This window comes from Martes martes, assembly GCF_963455335.1.
Source record: "Martes martes genome assembly, chromosome: 14".
In the NCBI taxonomy this organism is placed as follows: domain Eukaryota; kingdom Metazoa; phylum Chordata; class Mammalia; order Carnivora; family Mustelidae; genus Martes; species Martes martes.
In genome coordinates this window covers 9,475,226-9,502,606 of record NC_137902.1, presented here as the reverse complement: position 1 = coordinate 9,502,606, position 27,381 = coordinate 9,475,226, and the positions used below count along the sequence as shown (strand labels likewise).

Sequence of the window (27,381 nt, the reverse complement as noted above, 5' to 3'; positions counted from 1 at the left end):
ACGAGGCTCCTCGAGGGGTGGCCGCGGGCACCGGGCTGGGAGGGCGCCGGAGGACGCCGGGCGGGGACGGTGACCGACTGGCAGCGCGGACCCCACCCTCACGCGGCCCCCTGGTGACAGACTCCGAATGGCTGGGTCTGAGTGCGGAAGAACAGTAGGTATTATTTCCTTCCATTCTGGGTTAAAGGCCGGAGAAGGTTCGGTTATCCGCGAAGGAGCGAAGCGCAGGGACGAGTCGCGCAGGCGCACTCCTGCCTCCGAAACGCACGTCCCGGGCCTCTCCCGCCTCCGCGGCCCTCGCAGCGAGGCCAGCCGAGTGCCCCGCTGACGGCTCGGGGACCCGGTGAAAGGACCCACTGAAGGCCCCAGCACATCTCCCAGCGTAGAGTAAGCTCAGTAAATGCTGTCATGGAGATAATGCAAGAACCTCATAGAAAAGAAAACATGAAAGCAGGAGGAATCTGTTTAAGAAATTAGCTGTACCTACAACGGTCGTTATAGTTGTGTTTTTAAACCAGTGGATATTATAAAATCCTCTTTGGCTGCGGAGAGAAGTCAGAGAGGGGCGCCTGGGTGGCTAGTCGGTTGAGTGGCTGCCTTCGGCTCAGGTTATGATCCTGGGGTCCCAGGATCGAATCCGCATCGGGCTCCCTGCTCAGTAGGGAGTCTGCTTCTCCCTTGGCCCCTCACCCTGCTCTCGTGCTCTCACTCTCTCAAATAAATAAAATCTTTAAAAAAAAAAATAAGTCAAGAGAAACAATATTTACAACCTAGGCTGTTAAACACAGAACCTATTTACTAACTAAACCCGTTAAGAAATAAGAGTTCTCCGGGATGCCTAAATGGGACAGCAAATTTCTCGGCTGTATTTTTCTGCATTAAATTAAAAAAACAAAAAACAACAACAACAAAAAACTTTCCTGCCATCAAATTGTTTTATTGGCTATCTAAAATGTAAACGTTTGACAAGAATTATGAAATGTTATAGTTAGCTGTTGTTAGAAATTAATGATAGCTTATACTATTTATAATTTTATGCATAACTGAACTTAAAAGGGACTTACCAGCTTTGAGAACTTACTCTCTCATCAAAGGTATGGTTCTTTGTTCTACCAACAATTCTACAAACTGTGGTTTGTAGAATTTGAATCAGTAACTCAGCCTCCCCTCTCCAGTGTCAAAAGTATTTCTGTTAGTCTCAACCTCAAACTCAATATGATTCTTTGTTCATACTTTTATCAGAGAGCATTCCTTCCTTGTTTCAAGGAAAGCTACAAGTTAGCCATAGTCCTGCCCATCGGCACAGAGAAATGCCTCTTGCTATTAAAAAGCATATGACAAGCGGGTGAACAGTGAGTCCCAAATCAACTCCCTCCCTCATTTCACACGAGGGCCATGTTTCCTGAAACCTTTCTCCAAATCCTAGTGCAATTTCTCTTTTTAATCTTCCAGATTGGCCTGGGCCAAAAACACTCAGGACCCTCGGATTGCAGTGGGTTCCCAGTCCCCATTAGAAAAGAAGATTAAGGTGAGGAAATACATTTGCCATGAACTTTGGAGCCAGTAATACCATCATAAAAAGTTTATCCCCAAGGTAGAAAGGGCCTGACTGTTTCGAGCCAGAGTGCTTTGTCTGTTAGGTTCGCCTCCAGCTGGACAACACAGGATAAGACAAACATCGCTTGTATCCCCCCCAGGGCCAGGGCAGGTGAGGGACACGGACACTAAACAAATTGTGATAAGGGTCATGAAAGATGGGATTTTTTTTTTTTTTGCATGAATACATGGAGGGTCTAAGGAAGTAACATTTGGCTAAAACCTAAAGATTATGTACGTAAGTACTATAGAGTCGCTGTGTTGTGTGTTTGGGACTATATAAAGGAAGAACACGTGAAAATATTTGGATGGCAAACAGAATATGGTTTTTGAGGAACAGAAGAGTCGGGTTTGCCACAGCAGAGTGGGCAAGCAGTCCAGCTGAGAGGTAGTCAGAAGCCAAATTATGAAAGCCATACCGGGATTTGGGATTTTCTCCTAAAAGCAACAGGACACTATTCTAAGGTTTCAATGTAGGGAAGGGACACGCTCAGGTTTCTGTGATACAAAGACCCGCCCAGTTGCTGTGTCCATGGTCCGATGGGGCTGGGAGGCAGAGAGAGAGAGAGAAGCGCGGATTCAGGGAAGCTAGTTAGACTGCTACCCTAGGTGAGGGCATTCTTAAGTTAGTAGGGACAGGACTGAGAAGGCGGAAAGAGAAGGAAACACTTCGGAAGAAGAGCCAAGTGGAGATGTTAAGCCGATCGTGTCTAGGGGTGAAGCTGAGAGGTGAGTACTGGGCAGCCTCGCATGTCTCAACGGACTCACTCATCTCTCCTTGCCCCGTCTAGAGCAGTCCCTGACACACAGTAGGTCACCTGTGGAGTGATTGAGACTGTCCATGCCCAAGAAAGTCTAAATGAGACTATGCTCATCTTTAGTGACAATTTCTGTTGTATTTTCTTACATTACATTCAAAAGACAGAACCAGCAAAGTAGGTGGAAGGGCGTGGCCATAGAATGAGGGGCTATTCGGTCACCTGGGGGTATTCAGCTAATGGCTGTGTTGCAGTCTAGGGGGATCCAAGATAGCCTTGGTCACATGCCCTTGGCCACAGCCTGGAAGCCAGAGGAGAGTGAAGTACTCAACTCTGTAAAATGCTGCTGACGTCAAGTATGACAGGGACAGAGACAGGACCACCGAATTTGTTGCTGTGCAGATGCCTCACAACCTAGACGAGAGCAGTCTGGGGGCAGTCGGGGCCTGGAAACCCCCCCGAGGACCAAGGGGGAACTGGGAGGTGGGAGTGGAGAGGGTTTCTAGGTGTCTGCTTCATGGCCCATGGTGGAAGGGAGCCAAGATGGGATGTGTGGCAAGGGAAACGTTTTCCTTTCCGGTTTAAAGATGACACAGACGCTGGAACATAGTTTTATGCTGACAGGAGGGAGCCAGTATAGGGGAAATTTTGATGAAGCAGGAAAGAGAATTCGGTAACTGCAAACTGAAGTTCCTGAAGCTTCCCAAGGACGGGGGTGGAGAACTGGCCTTTGACAGAGAAAGGGGCAACGTTTCCATTGTAAAGGCAGAGTCCAGGATCGGTGCACAGTGGTGGTTCTGGCAACGGAAGAGGAGGGCGTTCCTGACTGTGTGCTCCTGCTTTCTCAAGGAAGCCTAAAGTGAACTCGTGAAGGGAGCCCTGGAGGAGGGGAGCCTGGGAGGTTTGGAGAAAAAGCCAGAGAACATGGCTAGGAGACCCCTGACCAGGGACATGGTGTCAGAGTGCCAGACACTCTGTGATCTAGGTCATGGCCTGCAACGAAGGACGTCCAACTTAAAAACCTTCTAATCCTTCCCTCTGACAAGAGTTTAGGTGGTGTCCATGCTTCAAAAGTGAGGAAATTTTTGCTCCGAAAGTCTCAGCAGGAGAACGAAACCCTTCATCAGCTCAAAGCCATGTCTTTTGACTTCCAGTTTGCCAAAGCAGAGGAGTATTACTATCGACGGCATCAGGACACGACGCTGGGAGAAGCATGGAGATAAACGATGGCTCCAAGGTGGGAAATTAAAATAGAGAGACAGAGACTACAAAGTGACAAGACAGGAGATGCTAAAAAATGGGACTATTTAGTGTCTGAGAGGGAGCTGGACCACATAGAGAAGCACATCTACCGAGCCGAACGAGCCAGAGGCCTCCGAGACCACAAGTACCGGCTCCTCCCTCAAAGGGTTCCAAGTGAAGCGGTCAACCCCAAAATACTAAGCCCAGGGAAGGAGGAGAAGACTGCGGCTGTCCAGAAAACCCACAAAACTAAGACCAAAAAGCACAGGGCGGCCTGGGCAAAGGAACAGATCAAGGGACATCAGGATCGGATGGTTCGAGGGCGAGAGCTCACGGAGCAGAGAAGCGAGAGGCTGCGGGCCTGGAAGGTCTCTGCTCCCGCTCCTCCTCTCCACAGGCCTGCAACACACAGGGAGGAAGAGAAAGAATTCGAACGGATCACGGCCTACCCGATTGCCCAGCCTTACCAGGAAGCGCTCATAGAAGTGACCATCCTCACGGAAAAGTCCAGAAAGGAGGAAAACGTAAAAAAGCCACTCCGACGAGAGCTCTTGAGTATGCCACCGTTTTTGAGAAGTCAACTAGAAAAAAAGGAAGTTTAAGTTATTTTATGGATGATTCTATTTCTTTTGCGGGCTGGCATCCTTTGACAACTGTCAGCGCAGTAAAAATCCCATAACCCCCGAGTTGTGTTTCTAAGTTTGTTCGCATCAAACTTGGCGTGGGGGGAGTTAAACCAAGTGTTTGTTTCACCTATCTGCATGCTTATCCCGAAACTTAGTGACTTCAAACGACCACTATTTTGTTGTATCTCACAATTCCGTATCAGGAATTCAGACAGAGCTCAGCTGGGTGATTTTTCTTCCCTGTCCTGCACTGCCAGAGCTGCTTGGGCATGATCAGGTGACAGCTGGACAGGAGGGTACAGGCCACGTGCCCTTGGGGTTGACTAGAAGGCTGGGTGTAGCTGGTCCCAGTCCCTGTCTCCTCTCTCCATGTGGTTTCTGGCCTTATTTCACTGTGACCAGGCTCCAGTGACCTGTCAGACACCACAAGATCTCTCGTGACCGAGCATCCGCAGTCCCAGAATGTCACTTCTGCCATATTCTGCTGCTCAAACAAGTCACCAAGATCAGTCCAGACTGGGGGGCAACAGGCGGGGGCAGGGGGGAAACAGACCCTTCCTCTCAAAGAAACTTGCAGCGAGCTTTTAATCCATTACTGCAAGGCTCTGAAAAGTCTATCACACACGTCTATCCTTCTTTATCCTTTCCACTGTCTTTTATGTTAATACTACTCCTAAACATGAAACAAGTATTTTTATACAAAGAAACCAACAAGTCCATAGCTCCTGGGGTGATCTCGACTGAAGAGACCCGGCTCCCTCCCTGGAAAAGTAAATACAGATCGAGGGTTTAAAAGCCTGTTGCAGGCGCAGCTGGGTGGCTCAGTTGGTTAAGCCACTGCCTTTGGCTCAGGTCATGATGCTGGAGTCCCGGGATGGAGTCCCGCATCAGGCTCCCTGCTCAGCAGGGAGTCTGCTTCTCCCTCTGACCTCTCCCCTCTCAAGCTCCCTCTCTCTCTCTCAAATAAATACATAAAACCTTTAAAAATAAATAAATAAAAGCCTGTTGCAATTATGCTGACAACACATTGTCTTGTATTCTCCAGTGCACCTAGAATTTTATAGGATGTCGGAAGCCTAAACCCTAGCCCTGAGAGAGACCCAAGACTCTAGGACTTAGCCCCTCAAGGAGCTTACAATCTACTTGGAGAGAACAGAAGTCAAAGCAGCAAATGCCCAGTTCTGTGCTATGAAACACTGGATGGAGAATACGGACTACAGAGTAGGACAGCTTATGGGCAATGCCAGCCTGAGAATACCCACCCTGAGTAAGAAGCACTTGAGCACGGCAGTTAGGACAGGAAGGCCTGGACCCAAACTGGCCACCATCAGCACAGAAGTAAGGCACACCTGGGCCCTGGGGGAACTCCACTGGAAAACAGGTGCAAACATGACAAGCACAAAGAGGGTAACTGAGGTAAGAATGATGTGTTATTAGAACACAGAGTTCAGGAGGAAATAAAAGACTTTGGGGATGTTACATGTGCTTGATATTTAAATGATAACATGTATTCTTTGTTTTTTTCCTATTCATAAGTTTATAACTTCTTTTTTTAAGATTTTTTTTAGGATTTTATTTATTTGACAGAGAGAGATCACAAGTAGGCAGAGAGGCAGGCAGAGAGGGGAGGAAGCAGGCTCCCCACTGAGCAGAGCCTCCAATGTGGGGCTCGATCCCAGGACCCTGGGATCACGACCTGAGCCGAAGGCAGAGGCTTTAACCCACTGAGCTACCCAGGCGCCTCAGAAGTTTATAACTTTTAAGTAGGCTTATGCCCAACATAGGGATTGAACTCACCACCCCAAGATTGACCCTGAGATCAAGAGTTTGATCCAAGTGTCACGCGCCCTCCCTATTGAGCCAACGAGGTGCGTCTCCTATTCAGAAGTTTGAAGAAAGTGGCCTCTAATCTCCCTGCCCAGAGAACTTCAGTTGATACTTTTTTTTTTTTTTTTAAGATTTATTTACTTGAGAGAGAGAGTGAGAGAGCATGAGCAGGGGGAGGGGCAGAGGGAGAAGCAGACTCTACTGAGGAGGGAGCTTCACTCTGGGCTCCAGCCCAGGACCCTGGGATTATGACCTGAGCCAAAGGTAGATGCTTAACTGACTGGCCACCCAGGCGCCCCAATACTTTTTAAAAAATAATGAAAAGCATGGTTAGAAAACTCGAATAATTATAGAAAGGTACAAAATGCCAAATGACACCTAGGCCACTTTGGTTTGTCAAAGGCCACCACTCTCATATATATATATATATATATATTTTAAGATTTATTATTGAGAGAGAAAAGCACAAGTGGGAGGGCAGAGAGAAGAGGAGCAGAGAATGTCAAGCAGACGCCACACGGAGCGTGGAGCCCCACATGGGTCTCGATCTCATGACCTGCACTGAAACCAAGAGTCAGACGCTCAGCTGACTGAGCCACTCAAGTGCCTGCTACATTTCTGACATGAGCAGAGTTTGAAGCAAGCAGAAGGAAGGCCAATGAAAGGGAAAGAGGAAACAACTCAAAACATGCGTGCTTGAAAAACTGTAATGTCTAGGCCACAGGTGTGATTCCATTACTGTGAAATGTCCAGAATAGGCAACTTCTGTCAGAAGGCAGGTTATCGGTTGGGACTAAGGGGTGAGGAGGTGGATGTGGAAGGGTGACTGCCCCTGGCTGGGGACAAGAATGTTCTCCATCAGGCTGTGGCGGTTACAGAGCCCTGTGAACAGACTGAGCCAACAATGAATTCTTCGCTTTAAGTGGGTGAATGGCACGGAATGTGAAGTTCGACAGAGAGGGAAGAGAAAGCCCGAGTCTGGGGGAGGGGGGAGTTGAGCCTGGGTGGAGGCAGGGAGCCCGATCACGTAAGGCCTCCACGGGTCTGCAAGCTGAGGTCTTTCAAGCCTCGGAGGCAGTGGGGAGTCACTGAGAACTGACAAGTGGTTTTGAAGATTGGAGGGGATGCAAAGAGCAGATAGGAAGCAGGGGGACACCAGACAGGAGTCTGTGCCAGAAATCTGGGCGGGATGGAGAGAATCAAGACACCAGATGGTATATCATGAACAATTAAGTAGGGGCTATAAGGGAAAAGGGAAAAGAAATCCCAGTTTCTTTGGAGGAAATAAAGTAGTCGAAGTACCCTCCTACGGATTAAGGGAGGACAGATTTGGGAGCTGTTTATACATAAGCCAGACCCTGTGCTGCCAATAAGCCAGGGGCCACAAATGCCTGTAGCTTTTCAAAGTGGAGTCAAACCAATTTTGGAGGATGTTGAGGACATAGATACAGTAGGACTTGTGAGGATAAGACGGGGGAAAGCAGCCAAGGAAAGCACGAGGCGTGAGGATGTACAGCTTTCCAGGAGTAGAATGTTTTAAGATTTTATTTATTTATTTGAGAATGAGCGAGCAAGCAGGGGGACGGAGAGGGACAGGCAGACTACACTGAGCACAGAGCCTGACGCAGGGCCCGATTCCAGGACCCTGAGGTCGTGACCTGAACCGAAATCAAGAGTCAGACACTTAACCAACTGGACCACCCGGGCACCCCTCCAGGAGTGGAGTTTTAAGTGTCAAATGCATAGCATTTAACCCTGGGATCAAACTATTTGGGAAGGAATCCCCAATGTGGCCTAAAACAGCCTCTGGGGAATGCTGGGGAAGGAGGTGCTCCTCTGCCCAGCTTCCAGGATGGCCAGAAGGGGAGCACGAAAGAGATTCTTGTTCCAGGAAGAGACAGGACAGTAACTAAAGGTCACGACAGTTGTTTTATGATGAGAGATAACCATGGTTGAAGGGAAACTGCTAGGTATGGAGGGGGGCGGACACACCCACGCACCAGGAAGGGCTGGGACCCAGAGAAGGAGGCTGTAGAAAGCTGGAGAGTGGGAAAGGGGATGAGGGAGGGACATCAAAGCCAGGCCTGAGGGGCCAGCAAAGACGGGAAGCATGGGGGGGGGGTGGTCCACCCCGCAGGATGGTTTTCCTCTGTGGTGTGTATGCAGACAGGACTGCCGCTGGCGACAAGTATCCAGCCTGGCCTGGGAGATGACAGAAAGTGTTTCCTTTGTCTAAATCACAGGCTGAGCCTATAAAACTGCTGATATGTGACTGTATTTTCCTTACAAAAACAACAATTTCATATAGTTCAACCTAAGATCTGTGGACTTGACCAGCTAATTTTACAGCTAAAGAGACGTGAAAAGAACCATAATGCTGTACAGGCCGTAACAACTTAGCCAACAGAGTTTCAGTGGGCCAGGACTGGAGAAGGGACAGACTCTGGCATGATGGGAAAATAAAGAGTAACTACAATTATTTGTGAATATGGCAGTGAATTTCCTTTAATCAAAGACAACCATGACAAATTCATTAACTATCAAAAGCTACATTTTACTAAAAACAATCTTTTAAAAATGTTTAATCATACAATATATACAATACATGCTGCTTTCCTTTTTGGATCTCACTATCCATATGAGTCCTAAAAAAAAAAGGGAAAAATAGCTGGTTAACAGTTTATAAATGATAAAATGAATCAGAAGTTTCCGTAATATGTGAACTTGATATACGTTGATAGGATCTAACAACTAGTCCCTTCTCTCTGAGTAGGGCCCCGGTCTACCCACATTATATACCTTCTGTCTGTTCACTTTCCCTCTGTTATCTTGGAACAAAAGCAGCTCAGTTAATTGAGGCAGATATTAAGAGTTTACATTAAGTATTAAAAGCTAGTTTTAAACTCTCAAAATTATAGAAAATTTGTGATACCAAAAAAACCTTAATGATCTAACCCAAAATCCTCCCATTTTACAGAGAGATTTATAGAGAACATGAAGCTGAGTGAGATTAAGTGGAGCGTTCAGTAATTTTAAACTAAGGGTATGGGGCAAAGAGCATCCAGGTCTCCTGACTTCCACCCACAAGTAAATGCCCGATCATCATGAAGATTTCCTTCTAGCAGCTTCTCCTTCATAAAAACAAAGAAGTGTTCCACAGCATAAATCAGATTTCAGAAATGCCCATTTACTGACATTCTTCCAGGTAACTCTGTCCTAAACCTCCTTTTCTACTTCGTAACTGTAAAACAAGCCCATCGAATCGAACGGTGAACACAGCTGATGGGAGGGTTCAATATTCCACTTAACCGAAGTAATCCGTAGAAGGGTACTTGGAGCCACTGGGCCCAGCGCTGCCTTTCTCACCGGCACAGTTCTAAGAATAGAGCACTAGAGGGAGGCAAATCCCAGTTTCACCCAAATGCAAAAAAAAAAAAAGGAAGAGGGTCTGGAGCGCTAATTAACATTTAATACCACATAGGAAATCTTACCTTTGCTGGTGTCAGGCGCTTAGCCTTGGCTGGCTCTGGCCTGAAGCGATCACCGGCTCTGAGATCTCAAAGTTCTTCACGATCTCCTGGCAGAGAACAAAGAACATTTGGGGACCGGTTTACAGCAAATGACGAGGGAGGCAGAACTACCCCCGGGGCAACGTGCAGAGCTTTACCTCCCAGTCCCGGTAACTCAGAGCTATGATTCCTTGATTCCTAATTTGGGTGTTTTGGTCAATTCCCTCACTTTCTTCATTGATGTTAACAGGCTCTGTTTGAAAGACAAAGTTTTCAAAGGTTATCAAATCGCAAGAGGGACTCTGAACAGAAACTGATGAGAAGGAATGAACCCATATGGAAAAGACACTTAAAATATTACCTACTTTTCGGGATTCCATGCATCACTGATGTGTTAAAGAGTTACTACGGCAGCAAGTAATCCATTAAAAAAATACCCATTAAAAAAATACCTCCCGCAGCAGAGTTACAAGGGGCAATTGTTTAAAGACCTCTATCTACCTACCAACCTCAGGGCTGAGCCCTGGTGAGTCCAAGAGAAGCTGAGAACTCGTGAAGTAGCAAGCAGGGCTACGAAAGGACTCGACTCTCGACAGGGGACCCTTAGCAAGGGCTCACTGAGTCGGTGAAATTACTCAACTACGAAAGATTCTCTCAAGGAGAAGAGGGAGGCGGCTTCAGGGGAAAACAGAAGGAAGGAAAGTACAACAGTAACTATGATTACAAAAATTCTCAATTAGAAATGGAGGGACTTTCTTGTTCATCTTTATGGCCGCGGATATTGAGTCAATGATACAGAGGAACCCCTGGTTTGAACCGATGACAGTGTCTGCGGTATTAGTTAGCTGAGCAAGACACAGCCTTGTGAAAGTTACCTAGAATGTAAACTCGGTTCTGTTCAGAACACTGCATTTCATGAACTCAAATAACACATTTTCTCTAAAACTAATTTCTCTTAACGTACTATCACTTACCTATTATCGGCAGTCGGTCTTGGTCAAGCTTTATTCTTGCAAAACCATCCTAAAACACAAACATAATTTTAGATTTAGAGTCAAAAGCCGATTTAAAAAATTGGATTCAAACCCTATAACCATTGGATAAAAAACATTAATTAGAAAACTCCATACCCCAGAGGGCACCCGGGTAGGGCAGTCGGTTAAGCCTCCGACTTGATTTCGGCTCAGGTCATGATCTTAGGGTCATGAGACTGAGCCCCACATTAGGCTCCACGCTCAGCGGGGAGACTGCTGGAGATTCTCTCCACCCCCCACTGCTCCCCACTTTTCTCTCAAAAACAAAAAACTAAACTACAAAGAAAAAAGGAAACTCCGTATCCCAGACAATCAGAATGTACCATAAGAGATTACATAGGCGAGACTTTACATGGGGGCCCCCTCTCAGGTTCCTCATCAGCGTCCATCCTAAGAATCTCCTAAATAAAACCGAAACTTCCTTGGCTCTTAAAACTTGGCTCTTAAACAGGATTCAGGCCTATTTTTGGACACTTGGCATCTTATTATGCATAACTCATTTACCACTGACAAAATACACCTTTGTTATCATTTCTGGGAAAAAAAAACTTTGGTCGATAAAAGATTTTTGACTGAGGTTAAAATCAAATTCATCTTCCATGAGTGGGAGTACAACCTGTTGTAAGACTAAAGAGAGTCGAAAGCAAATTTCCATAGTATATTTCTGAGTAGGGGTTTTCTTTTCTTTTCTTTCTTTCTTTCTTTTTTTTTTTTGGAACCTCTATTTTGAAATAATTTCAAACTGAAAGAGCTACAAGGCTACTGTAAAGACCTCCCATACATTTTCCCCAGCTTCACCCCCTGTTCAAGTTCTGTCATACCATTTCCCCTTCTCTACGTATCAGGAATTTTCACGAGAGAATAAGTGATAGACAACCTGCTCTCTTTCCTTAATGCTTTGTGTATATTTCTCAACAAGAACAAGATCTTTTCTTACAGGACAACTATCAAATTTGGGAAATTCCACATTTAATACCATACTGTTATCTAATCTCTAGTTCCATATTCAAATTCTGTCAATTCATTCTGTAAATAATTCCTAAAATATAAAAGCATACAATTTTTTTAAGTTTATTATGTTTAGTAATCTCCATACCCCACATGGGGCTCAAACTCACAACCCTGAGATTAAGAGTCGCACATTCCACCAACTGAGCCAGCCAGGCGCCCACAGGCGTTTCAGCTGGTTTCTTCTGCCTGTGTGCCAATGCTTTGCTGCTACGGGTCTACCATACACGCCGGTCAGTACGAACACCTTTGCCAGCTCCCATCCACAGTTTTTATTATTTACCCCTCTTTTTTGAGAGAGTGAAACAGAGCGAACAAGAGAGGGGTGGAGTAGAGAGAGAATCTTAAGCAGGCTCCACGCCCAGCGCAGAACCGGACACAGGGCTCAATCTCATGACCCTGAGATCATGACCTGAGCCGAAATCAGGAAATGCTTAACTGACACAGCCACCGAGGCACCCCTATCATTTACCATTTTAAAAGCTATAAAAGAAAAAAGAGAAACAATCTTAAATCTTACCCTTATAATGAAGGAAACATGAAAGATGTTTTCCACCGTCCGGGGGAAAGAATGTGGATCCACCACAAAGTCAAAGAAGGACATAGGAGTATCAGCTACAGACGAAAGAGGGAAAAAAAATTCTTCAAAACAGGAAAGATAATTTTTGCCGATCAGTAAGACCAATATTCTCTTGTATTGGCAGAGGAAGGAAATGGGCACTCGACCTGTCGTGGGAGTGAAACCGATGCAGCCCTTCTGGGGAGGCAGTGTGACTTATCTATTAAAAATATGTACGCCCAGTGATCTGACAACCCTCCTCCCAAACCCTGTCCTACAGAAGTGTCAGCACTTGTGCACGAAGTTGTGTACCACGATTTCCCACTGCAGCGGGTTTCCCAAGAATAAAATGCTACAAAGAACCTAGTCGTCCACCCACTGATGGAGGATACAGCCATACGACGGGAATCACTGAAACGAGTAAGTGCGATCTGCACGTATGGATATGGCCAAATGTCCATGTGGAAAACTCATGTTGCAGAAGAATGTGTATGTTATGATTAGCTTTGCAAAAAGCTACAAAACCAACAAAAATCTCCAATTTACTTATGTGCATGGTTACGTGACTAAAGGTCTGAAAGTAGACAAGCACGTTGTACAGGAGGCCGCCTCTGGGGATGAGGGAACGGGTACTTGACTCTACTTTCCCCGTTCTATGGCACCTTTTATTTTGTAACAGAAAAAAATACATCTTTTAAAAGCAAAAATGGAAAGTTACTTTGCCAACACTCTCACACGGGATTGCTAAAGGAAAGAAGCTTCATCAAATATACATGCCAAAAAGAGAATCGAAATGACTCAAACATTACATATAACTGAAAATGCTTTAAAAAAAAACCCAAACTTCTCAATGCAAGTGATACGTGTCTAACTGATAAATACAAATTGCTCTACTTTGAACTTGGTATCACACTTACGATCTTCTCGAAAATATGTCTGCAGCAATCCCAAAATTCTTTCCACTTCTTTTTCTGTTGCTTCTTGATGAGACTCTTCCATCTCATTTAACTGAAAATACAAAGTTGTTACCAAGCAGACTGACCTACTTGCCTGCCCATTCACGTTTTCTGCTCCTGACATATCCAAACTCCTCTAGCTGTCTTGCATTGGGGATTGCTAGCAGTTTTTATCCTTGTCTTAAAATTTACAGTTAAGGAGCACCTGGGTGCCTCAGTGGGTTAAGCCTCTGCCTTTGGCTCAGGTCATGATCTTGGGGTACTGGGATCGAGACCCACATTGGGATCTCCACTTAGCAGGGAGCTTAATCCCCCCCACCCTCTACCTGCCTCTCTGCCTACTTGTCAAGTAAATAAATAAAATCTTAAAAAAAAAATTTACAGTTAAAAAAAAAAGATTTTCTAGTTTCAGTAACATTTTCATATTAACTTTTTAATAGAGCAGTAACACTACCAAATCAACCATTTTCAGGTTGGACACAAATAGCAAAATACACAAAGTGCAGTTAAGAACAGTGGTTCTCCACTGAGAGTGATTTTGCCCCCTGGGGACATGTGCCAGTATCTGGAGATGGTTTTGGTTGTCACAACTGTGGGGTTGGGGGGATGGAGGCTACTGGCACCTAATGGGGGGAAGCCAAGGTTGCTCCAGGGGGTCCTACAGCACACAGGACAGCCTCCCACAACAGAGAAGGACCCGGCCCCAGTGTCGATGGTACCGAGGCTAAGAAGCCCTGGTTTGGGAGAATTGATCCAAACTACAGACGTGGATTAAAACTAAGACAAGGGGTTAATCCAATAAAATGTTCAAAAGCTAAAATTATTTAAGTAATTATTTAAGAACCAAACCTGACTCTAGACCCTACAGCTTGGGAAGATGGCCAGATTGCCTGAACATTGTATTAATGTAACCTGAGGTGTTTTTAAAAAACAAACCTGGTCGGGCATTGTCTTCTTCTCTTCTGTCGTGGGACCTTTTCTTGGACGATCACTTCGTGGCTTTGGCACAGGGAACTCTCCTTGTATTGAACCCAACCTAATGAAAAATACGCTTTCATGTCTTTTTTTGTTTGTTTTTAAACGAACTGATTGCACTAACCGGAAGCTGTTCCCACGGAATGGTCGAATTCAGACCTGGCTCCAGTGATACTCGAACTGACATGGACCAAAACTCTTGTGACTTTTTGTGACATCCTCTCTGTTCCCTTTGTGTGTCTCAAAGGACTCCTAGGAGCTTTACTGAACCACAGATGCCCCCTGAACGCCTTCCTATTTTGCTCTCAACAGTAAACCAGGAAATACGCCTGTGGTCTTCCCAGCTAGCCCACTGCCTCTTTGGCAAAGCCAACTTCAGATCCGTGGGAAGGCCAAAAGCGTGGGGAAGGGGAACAAAAAGGGGAACAAGCTATGGGGTTTTTTCCTTTGGACTCTCTAAAAAAAAAAAAACCCCTACTGCAGACTTCAGCTATAATAATACATGTACCACACAGAGACCAAGGCCCTGCGAGCATAGACCCGCATGGTCCCTGCCCTTGAGCAGCTCAAAGCGTGCAGTGTAGATGGACAGATCCAAATCCACACGCACACACGTCCATCTCAACATAGTACACTAGATCCTACAGTGCTGTGCTAGGGTGATACGCAAGTGCTCCGAGAGCATGGTGGCAGAGATCTATCCAGACATGGGAGGGATCAGGCTGGCTCTCTGATGTTACGATGATGCCTCTGTCTGGAGAAGTTACTGGAAGCTTCCAAGTTAGGGCCTGGGAGATAGGCAAACCCTCCCAGATGGAAAAGACGGGGGGAAGACTCTGCAGGCCAAAGTAAGAGCAAGTGCTAGGGCACTAAGCTGTGAGTGATTTGCTGTGGACACAAGCTGTGCGAGGTGAGGAAAGTTTAAGGCACAGCGCCCAAGGCTGCATTTAGAGCCCGGGATTTAGGACAGAGCCTTGAACTCAACAGCAGAGAACAGACTTGGACCTCATCCTGTAAGGAAGAAGTCTGAGCTTTAAGCTGTCATGTACGGAGTGGTTCTGGGCCCCGGGGTTAGCCGACAGATGCCTGGTCCCACACCTGTGCATCTCCAAAGCCTTCGCACTGAGCTACTCCCGCCCTCCGGAGCTTTGGGAGGGGGAACTGGGATAGACAGATGCCAGGAGTTAGAGCACTTAAGGAAGAAACAACTGGGTGCTTGCCCCAGAGAAAGTATCTGCTGGGGGACACAACCAGTGCCTTTGAAGGTGGCCTTACAAGAGAGAACCAGTAAGGGCCGGTCCTCGTTTCTCCAGAAGGGCTGAACTAGGAAATTAAGACAGAAGCCAAGTTGATCATGAAGACAAACTTTTCAGAAGTATAGAGCTGCATCGAAAAAAATGAGCGGGGCAGCTGACGTGAGTGACTGAGGCGGGCTTCAAGTACAAGTACGTCAGAGACCATCCAACAGGCAATGACAACGAATGGCACTTTACAGACGTCGGTAAAATCTTAAGAGACCCTCCATAAGAGGTATCATCTGCCTCCGGGATAAGAGTAAAGACGACAAAACAGAGTCACACATTATGCCCCAGACCCAAAGCCTCACACACCAGAAAGCAAAGGAGCCAGCAGAGCCCTGGGCTAAGAGGTTCTGGCCCACAGCCTTTCCTGCCCAAATTTAGAAGGATGAGGTTCCATCCACATCAAAATTTTATGGGCTTTTCAATCAAAGTTTAGAAAAATCTCCAAGAAATGGAATCCTCATCATCACCTTCACCCTGCCAGATAATTCTCATTCCTACAATAAAAAAGCTTAAGGTTTACAAATGGCTGGTCTGTCAGATTTTTAAAATAATCTTACAGAAAGTGGAATGTATGGGTTTTATTAAAGGTGTTTTCTGCTGTTTTGCCTGATATTTTCCAGGAGTCATAGACTATGAATTCAAAATCAGAACTATCTTCATCACGGATGAGTTCTTCAGCTTCTAGCGGATTTACACCCATATGTGTCAGCTACAAAAATGAAGGGAAACAAAAAACCCCAGTTAAGCCACAGGCAATCATTCACCACATCCAATAATCTCTATCGCTAAACTTTAAGAGGCCAGAGGCAAAGGGCCTACTCAGCGTTAACATGCTGGCTACATTTCTTATTATACAAATAATTTTATATAAATTCCAACTTTTAAAGGTAGAAATATTAGAATGAATGAATCCTTAGCCCATCAAAGTATTAGGAAAGCTGTACCAACATACGAATCTGAAATCACATCCCTAGTCAAAGGCTCCAAGACGGAACAGGCAAGTTTAGCGGGCTTTTGGGATCTTTCGTTTTTAGCCAACCTCCTAGAGACCTCTACTCAGCTTGTGTCTCGGTATATCCAGACAGCAGTGCCCTAGAGTCAGAGAATCGCTCATCTTACAACTGCCTTCCTGGGAAGAGTTGCTAGAAGTCTAGTAATTCTCTTATCCCACACTATCTCACAGAAAATCAAAATATTACATTATGAAATCATAAAATACCTACAAGTTATCAAACTAAAACAGTAATAGCAAACATAAACAATAATCAAAGAGCCCTCAGGAAGCTTGCCCCTATTAAAAGCAATCAAACTCTGAAGAGAGGCTTTGAGAGCCTGATCAGAGACATAAAGTCAGCAAGCCTCCATCCCCGACCACCCCCCCCACACACACACCGTCATCCCCGTCCATTTCTGCCTGTCAAATCTACCCATCTTTTCTTTATAGTACCTATACGTGTATTGGGAAGGGCCCTCCCGACCCAGAGATTACAGAGCTGTAATTTAGGGTTTTACATTGAATGCCTTAAGACTTCCAGAATTTATTTTGATTTGTTACGGTACACAGCTCACCTAGATAAATACCAGTAATTTTAAAAAAGATAACTCAGCACAGGATCACTTTATTCATTCAGCTACACATGAGTGTACATTTTCCAAATGCATTATATCTCGCAATAAGAAAGTTAAAAGAGAAAATTTTAAAGTTTTAAATTTCAGTAATTTTAAACCATTTAAGGTTTTAAAAACAACAGAAAATTCATCTGCCTCCTGCCTTTACAAAAGAATTAATTTACCTGGGCCAGTCTCCTAGCACCAAATCATTTTAATAACCATTTCACAAATATGCAGTCAGAAATGCTAGGACAGAGGTTAGCTCAGAGTGGACCCAAAAAACAGAAACAAAAACAAAAACCAACCACAACATAGTAAAATGTAAGGTCAGCCTCATTGTCCTTTTTTGGTAAATCCACCAAGGAAAAGTGTAAACATTTTAGCTAACAACCATTCAAATAAAGGTGAATAAAACAACAAAAGATCCACAAAAAAGCAAAACCCCAAGTATATTCATAGGGTTCCAAGATATTGTCAAGGACCGATGAAATCATGCCCGACCAGGCCTAACTCCCCTCCAGCTGAGCTCTGCCCACCTGCACTGTAGGTTTTGCCCAGCCCAGGACAAAGGTCCAGGGTCACTGAGAATGAAAAAATGGCCATTTCTAAATAAAGGGAGCACCCAGAGTCTTAGAATGCTAACAGATTTTTAAACCTCTAAGCTGCCACCCTAAATTCTAAATTCCTCCACAGGGCTCTCCCGTCAACCTCATCATCATCCTCATCGTTTAACTTGGTGAGATCTCTTTGGAGGAATCTGAGACATGCCCCCACCTCCCCCTGCCCCCAGTCCCCCCCCAAAAAGGAAAAGGAAGTGAAATGATTTGCATACAGATCTAAGCAGAGCAGATAATTATACAATATGTGACATGGGAAGCATTTTTTATTAAGATTCTGTAGCTTTGAACTTACTAGAGTTTCAACATATCTTAACATATCAAATGAGTTCAGATCAGAACGCAGCTGCTTTGCTTTCTCTTTGCCCAAATCTGAAGCCAAAACAAGAAACTGGGCATCCAGCACGGCTTCTCTTGCTCGGGACACTATTCAGAAAAGAAGGAAAATACACATTACTATATACCCGTTACTCACAGGATTTTCCCCAAATTTCCACCTACTTACTTGACATTTCCTACTGGATGAAAGAAAAAAAAAATTCTCGAACATACCCATCTCCCTTGAAAATCTGCCTCCTCGACCCAACCCACCAAAATCCGGAGTCACAGCTGCCCAGTCCTCCTAAAAGCCACTCTCCCTCCAGGGTCCTGCTCCTGGGAACGTCACAGCTCGGGTTCCACAAAGCCCCTCTCCTCTCCCACACCAGCTCTTGCCTCTGACCCCAGCAGCCCATGTCTGCCATGACTCCCACCTGCGCGGAGCTAAGTCAAAAGGGAGGCCTGCTCCGTGTAAGACAGGGTGACCTGTTGAGGGGCAAGGGTAAATTGTCAAGGAGCCTCACTGAAGGAACAGAGCGGGCTTGGGCAGGAAGCCTAGGACCCCCACTCCGCGAGGCAGCATAGGCCACCAGGTCAACAGTCTACAGCAGGACAGCGACTGTGAGGATGGGTGACCCGAAAACGTTTGAGAGAGGACTCAAGATAAGCTATATAGAGAAAAAGATTTCAACAGAAGGAGACAAGGAGTGAGTGAGGCAGGGAAACTGAAGGAGGAAGTGGGGAAGGGGATGGACGGGGCCTGTGGAGTTGAGAGCAGGCCTGATGGGCCCCAGGAGGGAGAAAAGTGCCCTGGGAACACCTGGAAAGGCAATCTGGAAAGGGAGCCAAGAAGAGGGGAACGGGGCAACACTCAATCCCAGAAACACCTGTGCCTGGCTCACTTGGATCCCCCATTTCCTGAACCTGCTTCAGGCCGCTGAACTGGCTGACTCTGGGTTTGGTTTGTATACATCATTTTTCTCCCATTTTGTTTCGGGAGCGAGGCAGCGGAAGGGACCACGCATGAGAGAGGGCAGCAGAGGCCACCACTAGAGGCTCATTCCTGGGCTGCCCCTGGGGGCCTCGGCCACCCGCCTCCCAGCACGGCTGGAGAGAAGAGCACAGACTTCTGATGGCTTTGAGGCCTCCACCGAGTTAAAACCACGAATGCCAAGGATCTAGAATTCTCTGTTTGCTGAGCGACTCCCAAAGCCCAGCTGAGTGAATAACTTTGCCTTACAGAAGTGACCCAATCCGCAGGACAGAATCACCCGAGGGCGAGGCGATGTGTGGCTCAAGATTAAGACCCACAGTAAAACAGCAAGGCCATGGACGAGCCCAGAGGAACCTTGAGGACATGGACTGGGAGTCCAGGAGTGAAGAGAAGACAGAGCTAAGGATGGTGGAGGAGGGACTTAACCAGACGGAGCGGAAATGCCCCGTTCTGGAAGGATTCAAATGAGATTCAGCAAATGCGGGAGACCCACCTGGGGAATGGCGAGGATGCTGTGACCAGAGCTAGAAAGAAACTCATTTGAGAACAGGCAGACAGAAAGACGTTAAGGGCGGTCAACAGGTGAGCCATTAGTCATACTAGGACATGACCAGACATAAAGCTTCTGGTCCGCAAAGAACACGAAGAATCATGTTCTAATCACCGAGTGCATCCTGGGGATACAGCAGTCAAGACCAGACAGATAAAACAATAGCACATGCAAAGTTCTCAAGGCCCATCAAGCAACAGGACCACCTTGGGGGGGGGGTGCGCTTTCTGAAACAGGCCGCTGGCTGCACCCCCAGAATTTCTCATAAAGCCTTCAGAGGGCCTGAGGGGGTGGCTAAGTGCAGCAAAAGCAGTATCACCACTACAACGAAAAAGCTTCCAGCACCTGTAAAGCACTATTGTATTATGTGGGGACTGCTTGAGGTCAGTAATTTGGCTCTTCTATAAAACTAATCAAAATTATTCTAAAACTTATAATAAAAAGCTCCCATACATAAAATAACGAATTACCTCCATTAAACAGAGTGTTGGCCTCTTCAAGGACCTCTGTTAATTTGTCGCTGGCATTCAGTATATCCTCCCGGTTTTCTATGTAAAAAAGTACAAGGTTTGGGAAATGTGCTCCTGAGGCACGGACAAGTCCTTGACAAAGCGATCACCGATCACCCGAGTACAGCCAAGCCCGGGCCCCTGCTCCCCGGGGAGAGGGGGCTTACTTCACACAGTTCCATCTTTTTAACCCAAGTGGCTCGGAAAGAAAAAGGCGACCGTCCCTTTAAGCAGCGTGAACTTCAAAAGGGGCCCGGCTGCCTTGAACCTTCACCCAAGGGGCTCCACAGCTTCTGCAGCCTCCGAGGAGCGCTCCTAAGGGCGGTTCCCAAACTTCACAAGCCAGAGAGGCCCCTAGAGGGTCACCCGGCCGATGGGCGGGCCACCCCGGGTTTCGCAGCGGGGAGGGCCGGGGTGCGGCCCGAGGACTGGCATTTCTGACAGCTCCCCCGGGGGACGGGCGGCCGCGCGCCGGACCCGCCGATTGCCCGAAAAGACGCCCGGGGCCCCGGCGTCCCGCCGCCGCCGCCCCTTCCCGGCCGTCCCGGCTCCGGCGGCGCCGTCCTGCCCCCTCGGGGCCCGCGCGCCCCCGCCAAGGTCGCGCACTCGCTCCACGCGACGGCGCGGGGCGGCCTCGCGAGCCAATGGAGGCGCGGCCGGGCGGCGCGGGGTCGGCCCGGGCCTGCGTCCGCCACCTGCCCCCGCGCGCGCCCCGCCTTACGTTGGACCGAGTTGATGAGCGCCCGGTACTGATGGCGGATCTGGCGGCACAGGCCGTGGTCGGTCTCCGCCTCCAGGCTCGCGGGGTCCACCATCTCGTCCCCGGAATCCGACGGCTCCGTCTCCTCCAGGCTCGGGCGCTCCGGGGCCTCCCTGCGCTCGGGCGCGGCGCCGCGGCGGGACACGGGCGACAGCGGGGACCGCGAGCGGGAGCGGGAGCGGGGGCGATCCCGGTGCGGGTCGCGGCCCCGGCCCCGGCCCTCGGACCGGCGGCCGCTGCTGTCCCCCGACATCGCGCCAATTCGCCGAGCAACTTCGGAACGGCGGAAGTTCGCGCCAGAAACTGAAACCCCTGCTCGGCGCGAGCGCCGCTCCCCGCGGAACGCGGCTCCCGGGCCCGCGCCAGCGCACAGCGACGCCTCTGGCGGGAGGCCGGCGGCGGGCGCGGCGCGGGGCGCTCCCCAGACGCCGCGGGGCCGGGAGCGGACCCTCCGCGCCCCGCACAGTGGCCGCACCGGGGACCCGCTGCCTGCGCCGTGCGGGAGCTAGAGCCTGGCCGGGCTGGGCCTCCGAGGCCCACCGCACCAGGCCTGCGTCCTCCCGGGTGTCTTCGGTTCCCCGGGACCCAGCCAGGGCCGGGCGACGTCAGGGCGCGCGGAGCCTGTGTGTTGGCGGAGGCCGCTGCGTTGGAGCAGGGCGCGCTCTGTGCTGGGAGACAAGAGATGTGGCTCTGGGACCTCAGTTTCCCCGAGTCCTCGCGGGGCGCATCAGATGAGGTTCACGGGTCCCGGGGCAATCCCACTCTGGAAGACAAAAGAACCACAAGCAAAAATTAACGACAAAGATGGTCTTTCTCCTAGTAAACTCTGTTTACGATCCCTTCTGAATGTCTACATCGTGGCAGTTTATGTTCACAACAGGTTCTCAAACTAAAATATTCTAAAAGATCCTTAACAGGGTCCAAGACAGGTGGAATTATATTCAGAAAATGCCTAAATTTCATTCTTCATATTTTGAGTTCTATTGCAAATGTTGTTTCCCAAAAGCAGAAGCAAGCAAAGACAAAAAGTGGAGACCAGGATTGTGGTAATTCGCAACAGTAGGAAACTAACAGTGGTACCTGGGATGAGCAGCCGTGGGAAGACCTTACTCTTTCTGGGCCTGAAGTGTCAGAGCGAAGAAGCAGTGTCACCGGAACCCGATGAAGGTTGAGGCCATGGAAAAGGGGCCACCAGACAGGAGCTGTGGTCCTAGAGGCATGCAATCATGCCAAAAGAAGAGGAAGTGCTGAGAAAAGAGGAAGTGAAGAGGAAGTGGGGGTAAAACACCTTGGTTTCTCTCTCCTGAACATGTCTTCAAATGATTTTACCTCCCCTTGGCTAAGGGCAGCATGAAGCTAGAGGGCAAGAGAACCCGTGTGATACACTCCATAAATTAGTCTCTGAGCAGAGCAAGGCTAAGAAAGGTGGAGATTAATTTGATGTAAGGCTGAGGACAAATGGAAAATAACCCAAATGATGGGTAAAAGGTGTATCAGGGTCTACTTAGCTAGGTATAATAGAAACTCCACTACAAGGCCTTAGTCAAAATAGTTAGAATTTTCCTTGTGACACTGGAAGTCCAGAAGTAGACAGTCCAGGATTAGTGAGTTGGCTTAATTGCACCAACCCAGGATGTGTGCATGTCACTGCTGCTCATAGTCCGTTGGCCAGATCTGGTCATATGGCCTCAACCCCACCACAGGGGAAGATGGGAGACATATCTTCTATTTCTCTGTTTCCCTATCCTTTGTTCTATACTGTCAAAGCCCCCTTTCCACCACAGAGGCCAAAAAGCAAACAAACGAACAAAACCAGATATTCACCTTCCCTCCCAGCTTCCCTTGTACCTGTGGCATGGAATATGGCGCAATCCTGACTGAAAGGACTAAGGAGAAGTCTACTGAAGGTCTTCTCAGAAACGTTTTCTCCACATTAAAAACAGACACTGAAAGGAAATGCTCCCCTCTAGTCAAAGGTTGTCCACCTGTGTTCTTCAAAATGAGGCAGCCATCTTGTGGCCACACGAGGGAAAATTAACAAATTAACATTACAAGGCAGAAAGACCCCAGGTCCTTGATGACTTAACAAAATTGCTGAACCCAAGCTGCAACAGTCCTCCCCCTGGATATCTTGTCACAAGAGGTAATAAGTGTCCTTGTTGCTTAAATCACTTTTCACCAGGCATTCTGTGATTGGCTCACAAAACAACCCAAATGATGCATTTCTTTCTTCCTTAAGCCAGTTTGGTGTAGATTTTCTATTACCAAGATATAAAGACTACGAACGTGCAACCAGATGGATCCAGAAAGTAGGAACTGTGCCTGAAACAGGAAAGACTGATTAGCACGGTAGTCACGCACAGTCATCAGGAACAGAGTGTTACAAGATGAAGGAGCAGAGACCAGTGAGGGGAGAAGAGCGGACCGGGTAGACTCCCTCCTCCCTTCCTGGGAGGTGAGCTTCTGGGTCACCCTCCTAACTAACATGATAGGACAGTGAGCTATTGCCAAGTTAGGACTAACCCAGAGGGGGACATCTGGAAAACAGGCCTTTATGACCACCAGGCAGAGGGGAGGGATGCAGGAGAGTTCCAGCTGGGGCTGAGGTAGAGGCAAGGAATGGCCTTGCACGGAGTCTCCACCACGCTGTCGCTGGGCACCAGCGTTCTTGCAACTCAAATGGGAAAACATGTACATTCTCGGGTGGGAAACAGTGTATGATTGTTCTGGCACTGAGGAAGCCGGCCAGCCACAGGGGGATCCTTTGGGTCCGATCTGATTTGATGCTAGGAATTCCGGATTTGGGGGCTGTATATATGTCCAGCCAGGACCCAGTTAGGTCATCTATAATGCGTTTATAGTGGCTAGTGTCGTAAACATGTCACTTGGTGTGATTTGATATTTAGTATATCTCTCAGGGAGATAGATCTTGGCTATCCTCATCGGCCAGTCTCCAGGAGAAGGTAGAAGGTAGTAAAAACTTGGGGCACCTGGGTGGCTCAGTGAGTTAAGCCTCTGCCTTCGGCTCAGGTCATGATCTCAGGGTCCTGGGATCGAGCCCCACATCGGGTTCTCTGCTCAGCAGGGAGCCTGCTTCCCCCTCTCTCTCTCTGCCTGCTTCTCTGCCTACTTGTGATCTCTGTCTGTCAAATAAATTAAAAAAGTGTTTAAAAAAAAAAAGAAGGTAGTAAAAACTTGACCCCTTAGTCCTCCAATTGTACCTGCTGTGCTAAAGATTACGTGAGTCAGTGATGAAAATCTGCCCCTTTTCTGGGTGCTTCATTTGTTAATGCATGTTTATCGAAGGGTCCACTAGGTGCTAAGCCACGGGCTGGAGGCTGGACATACAGTATTGAAGACGGCAAACAAGGGCCTACACTCAGGGAGCTGACGGCTTTTGGAGGTAGTCAGATGTCAAGCAAGTGAGACAAAGACGAGTATAGAACACCTGTTGTGTTCAACGCTCAGAAGGAAAGGATTTGGAGCTAGGCAGGAATTTGACCTGGATAGAAGAGTCAGGGCCATTGAGGGAAGTCCGGGTCATGAGATGGGAAGGAGCCCATGAGGGAAGTCAGGGGTGCAGGCAGGGAGGAGAGCAAGGGTTTGGCAGCTGGGGCATCACGTGGTGTTTGGGGACTGCTTCGTTCAAGGTGGAAAATGATCACACGTGTCCGAAGAGTCTCGTGCTATGAAACGACTCAATCCTGTATATGCCATATTTTGTACGGCGCTACCGGGCTCCCTGAGAATAAAGGGAATTTCTACAGGAACACAAAAGAGAGCCCGGGAGCTCGAGGTGGGAGTTCTAGACACGTGAACACTGTCCACCCAGGCCATGGGTGCGCTCTGAGGCAGCAGGGGGCGGAGGGCCTGAGCATCAAAAGGCCCGTGACACACACTGTTCAAGCTCAAGGGCATCACGTGCCCATGAGATGCCAGGCTCTGCGAGCAAGACAGACAAGATCCCTGCTGTCGCGGGCAGGCGCCAGCTGGCAATCTTATCAGGGAGAGAGACAACAAACAAGGAATAGATAAATAATTTCAGATGGTGACAATCTGAGGCAATTAAAAAGCATATTGTGGCAAGGAATTACCTACCAGGCGGTGAGGAGTGTGCGTGGGTTACTTGAGCTGGGGTATAGTCCGGGAAGTCCCCTCCGAAAAACTGACATTTCAGTTAAGAGGCGTCAGCCACGGGGCTCTGGGGTGTCTCAGTCGTTAAGCGTCTGCCTTCGGCTCAGGTCATAATCCCAGGATCCTGTGATCGAGCCCCGCGTGGGGCTCCCTGCTCAGCCGGAAGCCTGCTTCTCCTTCTCCCACTCCCCTTGCTTGTATTCCGTCTCTCTCTGTCTCTCTCTCTCTGTGTCAAATAAAAAAACAAAACAAAACAAAAAACAAACCAGAGTCAGTCATATAAATTTTGTGGGATAGAACTTTCCAGATCTAGAGACTTCTTTTTCCCAAGCCCCCTTAAGTCTACAGGCTGATCCAAAGGCTTCTGAGAGGAAACAAAGCCCAGGACTGGGACATACATTCCTATTGTCAAGACCTCAGGGCCAGGTGAGCGAAGACCCCTGAGTGTGGGAAGAAAGGGGACACATGGCTCCTAGCACTTCCCACTTGGATCCAGACAAGAGAGAAAGCACCCGTTCTGCTGTGATTTGGCAGGAGAGCAGAGGGGCTGCTTGTGGTCAGATGTATAACACAAACCCAGAGAAAGGCGTCTACACCTTCAATACCGCTTACCCGGGGCAGGAATGGGGAGAAGAGACAGCAAGAGATTATGAAATCTGTACTGTTTCAATGGTGCGTTATTTTTATCATTTCAGATGAGAAGTTTAACGAGAAATATAAATTTTTCATCTGTATTGTCAAACAATATGTGCAAATTATTAATCAAACAGTGCAAATGAGTATTTTACAAGCTCTCAAGACTTATGGGTCCAAAGGTCTAAAAGGATTGTTAGCCTCCCCACCCCACGGTCTCCTCCCTCTTTTTATGGAAAAGAGCCACAGCATATTAGTAAACAGCAACGGGCCCTTGAAACTTCTGCACCTGGTGTGATTTCCAGTTGGCAAAACAAACAAACCAGTGTTAGCTTGGGGACATTTGGGAACACGCGTAAGCCTTGAGCCTCACACTATCTTCCAAGTCTCTCCCTCCCCTTTTCTTTCATTTCGTTAACATTAAAGAGGATTTGTGCATAAATGAAAAAGGCCTGTGAATTAAATTTTTTTTCTAATCCCATGTTAATAAGTGTCTTGATGGGATCACACCTGTTATGTATTTGTCACCCCTAAACTCGACTACATGCCCTCAGTAACACTTTACACCAGTGCGTTCCGAATGTTAGTGTGCATTTGATTCACCTGGGGATGGCTGTTAAAACTGTAGATTCTGATTGGGTAGGTCTGGGAGGGAGCCTCTAATTGGCCATTTCTAATTCCCAGGTAATACCCAGGCTACTGATTGGGGACCATACTCACACCTGCCGGAGGAACAGCGAAGCAAGACAATTTAAATATGTTTACTCACTTCTGAAGGCCAGAGTGAGATTTATTATTATTATTATTGATCTATAATTCACCTGCCATAAAATTCACACTTCTTAAGTATACGATTCAGTGGTTTTTATTATGTTCACAAGAGTGGTGCAGCCATTACCACAATCAACTTTAGAGCATTTTCATCCCCTCGGGGAAAAAAAGCAACCCATACCTAACAGCAGTCACTCCTCACTCTCCCCAAGTCCTGTGAAGGATTTAGAAGAATTTAGGCTAAGGGTAGAAATGCTGAATGCAACTTATTTTAGATATGATGGGCAGGGACATCTTCTCTAAGAAGGGGACATTTGAGATCTGACTGGATGAGTCATGCGAAGATACACGGAAATCGTATTCTGGTCAGAGGGGATGGCAAAGAAAAGTCTATGTGGATAAATGAGTCCGGCACATTAGAAACTTTAGGAAGACACGCATAGGTGGAGAACGGTACCCAGGGGAGAGAGTGCTGGAAGGTGAGTTTGGTTTTGACTCTTACTATCAGTAATTGACCTATATTGTTTTGTTTCCAGAAACGTGTAGGTTTGGTGGTGAAATCTTTGACACTCGTCCCACTGAGATGGCAGATCTCTGTCCCCTCCCCTTTAACGTGGGCCCCACGACTGTCTGACCAACAGAATACAGAAGTGACCCTGTGCCAAGTTCTGGACCGAGGCGTTAAGAGATCGGCCGCTTCTACGTTCTGCTGAGTGGAACATTTACTCTTAGAACCTATTCTCCATACTGCAAGGAAGCTGAAGACAAAGGGAGAGGCCATGTGCGGGTCACAGGTGAGCTGCTAGTCTGTGTGACCCGCCAGCCACGTGCATGAGGCTTTTCGACCTCCAAGCCCACTGAGCCCTCAGAAGGCTCTGGTTCTAGCTTTTGTCTGACTGCAGCTCCATGAGAGCCCTGCCCCCGCCACGAGAACCACCTAGCAGAGCCCAGCCAACCCCGCAGAACCATGAGGGAGATTTTGAAGTTACTGTGCTGGGCCCTTTTGATCTGGGGCTTCACCTCCTTCAACTTTGGAAAATATTCTTATATTATTTCCTTGATAATTTCTTCCTTCCACGTTCTGGTTCCA

General features: G+C 47.6%; 2 protein-coding genes across 2 annotated transcripts; one reads left to right on the top strand and one right to left on the bottom strand.

The window, feature by feature from the left end:
* Positions 1–3,580: 3,580 nt before the first annotated feature.
* LOC308354721 (uncharacterized protein ZNRD1-AS1) lies at positions 3,581–4,198 on the top strand (the record flags this gene model as incomplete). The annotated part of the gene is made up of 1 exon (XM_080822343.1): positions 3,581–4,198. The coding sequence occupies one exon, from the start codon at positions 3,581–3,583 to the stop codon at positions 4,196–4,198; it is 618 nt and encodes a 205-aa protein (XP_080678469.1).
* A 4,332-nt stretch (positions 4,199–8,530) lies between these two features.
* NSMCE4A (NSE4 homolog A, SMC5-SMC6 complex component) lies at positions 8,531–21,104 on the bottom strand. Its single transcript, XM_080823033.1, has 11 exons — positions 20,715–21,104; positions 19,955–20,032; positions 17,918–18,048; positions 15,952–16,103; positions 14,052–14,151; positions 13,077–13,167; positions 12,121–12,215; positions 10,533–10,581; positions 9,717–9,811; positions 9,541–9,626; positions 8,531–8,694 (listed from the first exon to the last, which is right to left on the bottom strand). Exons 1-10 carry the CDS (start codon positions 21,004–21,006, stop codon positions 9,552–9,554), a joined length of 1,158 nt encoding a protein of 385 aa, XP_080679159.1. The 5' UTR covers positions 21,007–21,104; the 3' UTR covers positions 8,531–8,694; positions 9,541–9,551.
* Between the last annotated feature and the right edge of the window lie 6,277 nt (positions 21,105–27,381).